This window comes from Vombatus ursinus, unplaced genomic scaffold (genome assembly GCF_900497805.2).
Source record: "Vombatus ursinus unplaced genomic scaffold, bare-nosed wombat genome assembly UNPS02004268.1, whole genome shotgun sequence".
Lineage (NCBI taxonomy): Eukaryota > Metazoa > Chordata > Mammalia > Diprotodontia > Vombatidae > Vombatus > Vombatus ursinus.
Window position 1 is genome coordinate 459,136 of NW_020944046.1, and position 9,154 is coordinate 468,289.

At 48.3% G+C, this 9,154-nt stretch overlaps 1 protein-coding gene across 2 annotated transcripts in view; it reads right to left on the reverse strand.

Annotated features, from left to right (window-relative positions):
• DCX (doublecortin) overlaps positions 1–8,234 on the reverse strand; it is a 40,009-nt gene extending 31,775 nt beyond the window's left edge. For both annotated transcript variants that reach the window (XM_027877503.1, XM_027877495.1), the window contains exon 1: positions 7,871–8,234. In XM_027877503.1, the coding sequence (XP_027733304.1) occupies positions 7,871–8,234 (364 nt within the window). The remainder of the gene's footprint in view (positions 1–7,870) is intronic.
• Positions 8,235–9,154: the final 920 nt, after the last annotated feature.

Below are 9,154 nucleotides of genomic sequence, written 5' to 3' on the forward strand. Positions count from 1 at the left end.
TGTGTGTGTGTGTGTGTGTGTGTGTGTGTGTGTGTGTGTGTGTGTGTGTGTGTAGGGGGGGGCTTTGGAGGGGGCAATCTCTTGGCAGGGAATTCCTGCTCAGATTGGACTTGGTCACTTCTGAAAATTCCTTCCATCTCTGAGGTTTTACAATTCCTTTACATATGGCACATCTGTATACATACATATACATATGTAGCTATCCCTTTTATTAAAGGATCATCTCCATTACCCACATATGGTTCCCAGGTATCTGTTGGTATTGCCCTGTCTCAGCAGATAGAAGCCACCTTAATTGTATGGAACAAAGGAGGGCTTGGAGGGGATATGAGTCAATGTCCCCAGGAATAGTGGGGGCAGTCAGTGCCACCCTGTCTAGACAGTTCTCTAAATAGGGCACAGCAGGGCAAACGTAGCCCCACATGCTCATGAACCATTCTGAAACCTACCTGATGGGTCTCATTTTAACCCCAAGTCATACACAGCCCCCAGACAGACCCAGTGCTCACCCACATCATTACCCACCAACACACAGCACTGGCTCCATAGTGATGTCCTGTTCTTATCATCCATTGGCTGGGATTAGCAAAATTAGCAAATATTAGTAATGCCAAACTGTACTTCCAAAAGGTTTTCCTATCCATTCCCTCCTTCTAATCTCACAGCTGCTTTGGGCAAAAGGGAAGACAGGCTTGATGATTTTCATTTTGGAGGCAAAGGGCAGCCAAGTGGCCTGTTGGGGATTCTGCCCCTGGTTAGCGGTACTCCTGATTCTTTGGCTCTGAGGAGGAAGGAGGGAGGCAGGGAGGCTACAGAAAAGACCACTAGCCAAATGGATGCCAGGGTTTCAAGTTAATTCAATTGAATGACAAACATTTTATTTCTAAGCCCCCTTTTTTAGGTACTGGGGCTACAAAGATGGAAAACTTTCCAGTTCCTGCCTGCATGGAGATTACAATCTAATGGGGTAGGGAATACAAGTCTACAAATAAGTGCCATACAAGGTACGGTGTGATGAAGGTAAAGCTGTGATCCAGACAGGGTATTTTATGAAAACTTAAGAAGGGAGAGATCCCTTTCAGCTGGAGGAGAGGGCAGTCAGGAAAACTCTTCTGGAGGAGGCAGCTCCTAAGCTGAGTCAGGAAGGCAGAGAGGAATTCCACCAGGGAGCAATCATAGGCTTGTGGAACTGAGATGGTGTGAGGCAAGAGGGCCAATGAGGGGGGCGGGTGAGTTGTCTGCTTTGGTGGTAATATACAGTGTGTGAAGGGAAGTAATGTAAAATAAGGGTAGGGTCAGGCTGTAGAGGGAAGACCTGGAATGTTGAGCTAAGGCGTCTGGCTTTTTCTGAGAAACAAAGAGGAATTACTGATGTTTAATGAGTGTGTGGATAGGGCAGGGGAAAAAGGGTGACATGGTCAGATTTGGGCCTTAGGAAGACTATTTTGGCAGCTAAGGGGAGGATGGACTGGAGTGGAGACAGACTAGAGGCAGGGAGATCAACCAGGAAACTACTATAATAGTAAAGGTGTGAGGTGATGAGGGCCTGCCCCAGGGTGGTGACTGGGAGTGGGGAGGAGACAGAGTTGAGAGATGTTGGGCTGGGGTAGAATCATTTGGACTGACAGCTGATTGTGGGGAGAAGGAAAAGGAGAGTCAAAGATGACGGAGGTTTTGTTTCCAGGTTAATGTCAGGATAGTGGTGGTGACAGAAATAGGAAAGTCTGGAGGAGGGCCAGGTATCAGGGGAGATGAGTTTATATGGAACTGTTGAGTCTGAGGTGTAGGTGGGATATATAGGTGGTGGTGTTTAGCAGGCAATTATAAATTCAGTGTAACTTGTACTGGGGGCCAGGGAGGGGAGTATAGGAATGGAAGATCCTTGAGGACAGGGACTATTTTGTACTTGTGTATTCCCACAACCTTCCACAGTGTTTGGCACATAGTAGACACTTATTAAATGCTTATTGCTAGAGAGGTTGGTCCCATGAAGACTATTGAACAAGGCACAACCCGACTCAGCCCAGAAGAGTGGATTAGAAGGGCAGTGCTTTGATGTCAGTACAATATTCTTACTCAATAGATTTTTAAGAAGGGATCCAGTTGGAACGGAACCGGGAAGGAATCTCCAAAGTCAAGCTTTCCAAATCTGATATATCCTACACATCAAAGCTCTGAAAAGCCTATAGACATTCAAAAGTCAAGTTCCCACCAGGATGTAAATATCCCTCCCCACCCTCCACCCCACCCTTATTGGCCCTCACAGTTAGCATTCGAATGCCCCCTATACTAGGTGTTGAGGAGTTCCTTGGGGCTGGGCAACTACCACATGGACCCTATTATGTGAATTTCAGTGACCTTCAAAAACCCCAATGGAATGGAAGAGAAAGAACACCGTTCATTGTCTCTAACCCCAGCATCCTGGTGGGCTCTGTTGGCTTTTTCCATGATAGTAGAAGACTTAGGTATTAGGGCACCATTGGCCTCTGGTCATCCGGTGTTTTAGCAGCTGAATGAGCCAAGCATGGGCCCAAGGTGGGTAGCCAGGCCCAACAACAGCTATGGGTATTGGTGAATCATTGAGCAAACCCAATTTGACTCCAAGTAGATTCATTTGAGACCAAGGGACTCTTCAGGAAGCCCCACGGCAACTAGGAATGGGGGAGTAGAGAAGGGGTCCAATATAGCCAGTGCCAAAGGACCCAAGGTGCCAAGCTGTAACCTTTCCACACTGGCATCCATCATCAATTATCTACCCTGAATTAGACTTGCTCATTCCCACCTCTCTACCATTCCAAGGGTCTGATTGGTTCCTGAACAGAGCATTTTACAAAACAGATACTTCTGCCAGCTAATGGAACCATTCAACATTCCTCCCACTGCAGGCCTGAGGAAATGTTGGCTAAGCCCCTGATGCCAATATTAACCTTCATTAAGTGCTGCCCTTCCCACCATAGGGGTGTCCCAAAGACCTCAGCTGGCACATAGAGGAATGGAGTGGCTGGCGACTTGTACCTTGGGTATGGAGTGGATTCTAAAGCATGGAGATGGAGTCACAGAGACAGATGACAATGCATGGCTCATAACTGAGTCACCCTGTTGGGCAGGTTGTATCAATCTCAGCAAGTGAGTGGCTCTCGAGGGCGGGGCCCTGGGTTTCCTCCTGACTCTTCACAGTGATGACGCCTAGCCTTTGGTGACCAGAAAGGCCATTCCCTTCACATGGTCACTGAGCTCAGACCTTTTGCTGCTGGTCACCTAGGGGAAGTCAGGGCTTTAGCCTAAAGGCCTAGGCCCAAGAGTGACAGGGAGGTTCTGGGGGCACTCTTTTCTTTTCTTTTCTTTTCTTTTTTTGGTGAGGCAATTGGAGTTAAGTGACTTGCCCAGGGTTATACAGCTAGTAAGTGTCAAGTGTCTGAGGCCAGATTTGAACATAGGTCCTCCTGACTTCAAAGCTCTATCCACTGCGCCACCTAGCTGACCCTCTGGGGCACTCTGCAAATCAGCTAAATGAGCTGCTTTCTATTTGAAAGTACCAGGCTAGGCCCTGCTGGCTTCTCAGAAATTTCCAGTACCTCAACTCTGTTTCCTCAGAGAAAATCTGTTCCATTCTCCCTACTGGTTGGGAGTTTCCCCTTGAAGTCTGTATCTGGACAAAGTGACGAGTTAGGGTGCAGTCCTGGTTTAAAAGGAAGACCACCAAATGGTCTCTTTGAATCTGCCCTCTATAAAGGCATATTGCTAAGGCAGAATTAGAGAAACTCTCCTTTCTCCCACTGTCCCACCCCCACCCCCACCCCCACCCACTCTTTGAACCCTTCAGTGATTCCCACCCACCTATTTGTGTAAAGTCCATGCTTTCAAGGCCCTCTATAATAGGGCTCCAATCTACCTTTTCAGTCTTCTCTTTCACTACTCCCTATCATTTATTTTACATTTGAGCCAAGCTGGACTGCACTTGATTCCCTGATCTTGTCCTGTCCATTAGCCACACTGTCCTCCATGCATAGACTAGACCTCTCCTTGCCCCTGTCACCTGCTCTGTTGTTGAAGACCAAGGCTTAGCTCAGGAGCCACCTCCTCCATGCAGCCTTCCGTGATAGCTCCCTTCTCAAATTGCCCCTGGCACTTTGCACTGTGCTTTCTACTTCTCTCATTCTGCCTTGGATTCATTTCTCTAGGTCCATATCTTTTCTTCCCAGTAGGTGGTAAGCTTCTTGAGGGCAAAGACAGTCATTTTCCACCTTTGGATCCCCAGGAAAGGACAGGGTACCCTGCACCTAGTGGGCACTTACATTCTCTGCTCTTGAATCTCTGACCCTCTTGCCCTGTTTCCATTCTCTTGCAAAGCCTCGGTCCTGGGTTCCTGTCACCAGTGGCCTTCTCTACTCCTATCTAAGTTACTGAAGGAAGCTAGAGATAGTCCCACAACCATGTTGACTGTGTCCATTACAAAATCCTGCCTCACCTGGGCCCTCACTGCAGCAAGGCAGTTCTTTTATTTCTCTCAAGTTGATTCCCTCTGTCACACCCCACAGAAGCTATTCCAAGCCTTCTCTTCCTTCCTCAAGCCCCTATACCACCACCTCCTTCCTCTCTTAGCTAAGGACTTTGTCTCTTACTTTACAGAAAAAAATGGAGGCCATTTGCCTTGAGTTTCCTCTTCTCCCACTCTTTTCATCTCCAAATCCCTTGACTTTGTCTCCCTATCTTTCTTCCTTTCCTCCAGTCTCTGACAAAAAGGTCACCCTGCTCCTTGCCAAGGCAAACTCCTATATATGCTCTAGATCCTCATACCCTTCCTTCTTCTAACAGATTGCGTCTCAATCGTCTCTCCTCCCCCAAATCTTCAACCTCTCCCTATCAACCATTTTCTCCCCTAGGGCTTTCAAATATGCCTCAGTCTCTGCCATCCTTAAAAATACCTTCACTATACTGACTTTCCCTTAAGCTATTATACTATATCTCTCCTCCATTTCCTAATTACTCTGCTTGGGAAAAGGTGTCAACACTTCACTTCCTCTCCTCTCATGATTCTTCAACCCTCAGCAATCTGATTTTCACTCAACTGAAACTGCTCTCTCCAAAGTAACCAATGATTTCTTAATTGGCCAATCTGGGCATCTTTTCTCAGTTCTCATCTTGTACCTTTCAGCTTCCCACCTATGTGAAGCTCCTTGTCAGTCTCCCATGCGGGCTCGCCAGCCACTTCTTGCTTCCTAACTGCGAGTGTTGCCATGGTTTTCATCATGTCCCCTCTTCTCTTCTCCCTCTACATTTTCTCTCTCGCTAACCTCATCAGCTGCCGTGGGTTTAGCCTCCCAGGTATACCTACATATCCCGTCCCCACCTCTCCCTTGAGCTCCAGCCCCACATTAGAAATTCTGAACCAGATGTCCCAGAGACATCCTCCACTCAGCAACGTTAAAGCTGAACTCATCGTCTTCTTGCCCACCCACCCTCCCCTTTTCTAAACGTGCCTATTTTTGTCAAAGGCACAATCATCTTTCCAGTGTCTCAGGCTCATAATGTCAGCATTATCCTGGATTCCTTTCTTTCACCTCTTATATCTAATCAGCTTCCTAATCCTGCCCTTTCTACCTTCACAATGTCTCTCACATCCAACCCCTTCTCTCATAGCGACCATCTTAGTTCAGGTCCTCATCACTTCTCCCCTAAGCTACTGCAGCAGCCTCCTAAGTCTCCCCCTATTCTACTCCACCCTACTCACTGCGGTCAAAGTGATTTTTCTTAAGGGCAAACCTGAGACTCTCCGGCTCAGTCTACTCCAGTGGCTTCTTTTTGCCTCTAGGATAAAACATAAGCTCCCCTCTTTAGCTTTTAAAGCCACACACAACCTGGTGCAGTAGAGTCCTCGTCTTTCTTTAAGACACAGATCAAGTATCATCTTCCCAATGAAGCTTCTCCTGGTCCCCCTCCCCCTCCCCCAAATGCTAGTGTTCTTCCTCTCAAACCACCTAGTATTTTACTGCTTCATATATATTTTCATTTATTCACTTTATGTTGATGCTCTGTATGCTTATATATGTACTAGTTGCCTTTCCCATTAAGATATAAAGTTCTTGTGAATATACCTTATTCCATTCTTTGTCTTGTAGATCCAGGGCATAGAACCCTGTCTGGCACACAGTAGATGATTAATAGACACTCAAGGATTGACTGTTGAATTGAGCTGTTTCCTCAAATGATCACAAAGCTTTATTCAAAGGTAAACCCAGTATTTCCCATTTTCAGTTGGGTGGGCGGGGCTGCCTAGGATGTCTTAGCCAGTTAGTAATGCAAGCTGTTGAGAGCCATCAAAATGTGCTCTTAGGCAAAGCCCTGAATTCCAACGGGAATTCAGCTGGTGGAGGTCAGGTGCATCAGTTCTATCTTAATCAGAACAGACTTAGTGAAATGCCAGGCATAGCCAGGGCTTTTGGTGGCATTTCTACAGACTGTATATAGCACATCAGCTTCAGGGACACACCCTGAGGGGGCTTTTTGTAGGCTATAAGTGAGCAGAGAGCCAGCCCACAGCCGGTGCAGGGACTGACCCTGCACGTATGCAGAGAGCTAAATCCAGAGGTGGAGGAAGAGGGAGATCAGTTACAATTGGGGGGTTAAATAACACTTTCAATGAGCCCAAGCTTTGCCTTAAAACCAAAAACCCTTTTTTAGTACCAACATTCTTCCAAAGATGCCATATGGTGGCTGCTACAAACCAGAGAACACCCCCAAGATCTCTAAAGACTCAGAATTATGGGTCACTCAAAAGGCAATAGAGAGACACATGATGGGGGGGGTGAGTTAATGGACTACAACTTACAACCAGTAACAAATGACACCCAAAAAGTCACACAAAAGGCATTGTCAAAGAGGTATATGGCTGGAAAGGGAGGCAGACAGATCATGTGGCCAGAGTGAGAAATAACTGATAGACATACTAAGAATGGCACTGGTACCCACAGAATGCTAAGAGGCCCATGGCAAGGGTGCCAGCATATTGGATGAGTCTCCTATGCAGGATTTTGAGAGTACCTGAACAAGAGTCCCACAGGATGAGAAGGCGTGGCTTAGGTGAGATCTGCACCATTGGAGGAAGTACCTACATCAGCGAATCTCAGAAGCACTGAGGATGAGCAGTGACACTTCACCTGAGGGTGTGACCCTTTGATAACTTATCCAAGGAGTTGTTTCCAGTGAGCTATAACTCACAAAATGGCATCCCATTGGAGTTAAAGGGGACCCGGGTGTACTAACACTTTTGTGGTTCACATGGATTATCCCCACCATCTACTCTTCCAAAGAACCTTGGAATTCCAGAGCTAAAAAGGATCTTGGATGTCATTTAGGCCAATCCATACCTGAAGTGGTAATCTTTATGACATCCTCTGCAAAGGGTCATCTAGCTTCTGTTTGAAGGCCTCCAGGGACAAGAATCAGCTCTAGCATCCCATTGCTGGACAGCTCTAATGATTAAGAACCCCAGTCTAGGTTGCAGGCATGAAGTGAATGCCACTGATGCCTATGGCATCAATCTGCAGACCAACCTTCCACTTGACCACCCAGATTTCCCCATCTTCTTCTGGAGAAAGAACCTCAACCCCAAGGATCATTTCCCACTCAATACCATGACCTCAGCATCATGGCCTACTAGAAAGAACTTTGGAGTCATAGGACTTCAGTTCCGCACTTGGCTTTACTACTTAATGGCTGTGTGACCTTAAGCAAGTCCCTTCCCCTCTTTGGGCCTCAGTTTTCTCCTCTATGAAATGGGGGAGATGGACTAGATGACCACAAAGTTCCTTTCCAGCTCTACATCTAGGATCACCTAATCCTTTGCTACATCCCCAGACAGCTGAGTTACCTTCCTCCAGCTCGTCCATGCTCCCGATTTTGCGGCCTCCATCGATGGTATAGATGTAGCGCACCCCCTGGGGGAGGTTGATATTGTCGGACAGGGAGCGGGTCAGGTCAGCCAGCAAGGCATCGAAGCTGCGGAAGCGGTCAGTGGACACGGCGTACACGATGCCCTTGAAGTAGCGGTCTCCATTACGGTAGAAGCGGACCTTCTTGGCCTTCTTCTCGTTGCTCAGAGCCTGCAAGGTCCGGGTCCGGTAGAAGCTGCAGTGGGCACTGTGGGTAGGGCTGGGAAGCCCATTTAGCCGGGACCCTCGCATGTTCCTGGATGCCTTATCTCTTTCGTCAAAATGTCCAAAATCCAGTTCCATATTGTGGTGGACCTCCGAGACCTGTGGTGGACAGAGTGGGTGGGTGGAGAAGAAAGGCGAGAGTGCAAATGTTAGTCAGGCCCTGGCCCCAATTCTAGGAAGAGATCTTGGCCTGTGACCCCTTCCTTGTTCTTCTCCCTTGGTCTTTCAGGAGCACTTCGGGGAGGGGGACGGGGACCCCCTTGGACAGTGTTTCAAGGAGAGAGAAGCTGCTCACAGCCCCAACCTTTCTAGCAAGTGGCTCACATCAAGTTGAAATTCCAGGCAGATGTTCAGGGCCCCACCCCCACCAACAGCTGTAGAGTAATCCACACCCCCAGCTCAGTTTCCCTGGACAGAAGGGTCCCTTGTCTTGAGTGAAGGAAGTGGTCTCTCAGAGGGATGCCCTGCTTTTTCTCCCCCCCCCCCAGTGCTATTCATGGCATGCTCCCCCAGGATGTGAGCAGATCTGCTTGGAAAAGGGACATTCCTTGGAGAACAGGCTCGGCCTTTGTGCTGGTGAGCTGGGCACACCCTCTCCCCCAGTCTGCCTGGCAATTGCCAAATCCCACTGACATTTCTAGGCAATGGCTGGGAATCGGGGTTTAGGGGCAGGTTGGGAACCCTGGTGGCAAAAGATTTTCCCTTCCCGATGTTCATCCCTACCTAAGGCTGAAGGGATTTCACTGGAAAGCATCATTGCCAATGGCTGGGAGCCCCCCGAAGCAATGCATGCACACGTTTCATTGTTCTGAGCGCCAAGTAATAAGCAGTGGCTGAGTGATGGAGATCTGGCTTCTGGACCACCCCCCTCCCCTCTTTGGGCAAAACCTGGGTCAACACCCGCCCCACACACCCACACCCACCTCCCCCCGCACCCCCCTCCCCCAGGCCCTGGAAAAGGCTGGCCTCTTCACACCTCCTTGGAGGCCAGGAAAAAG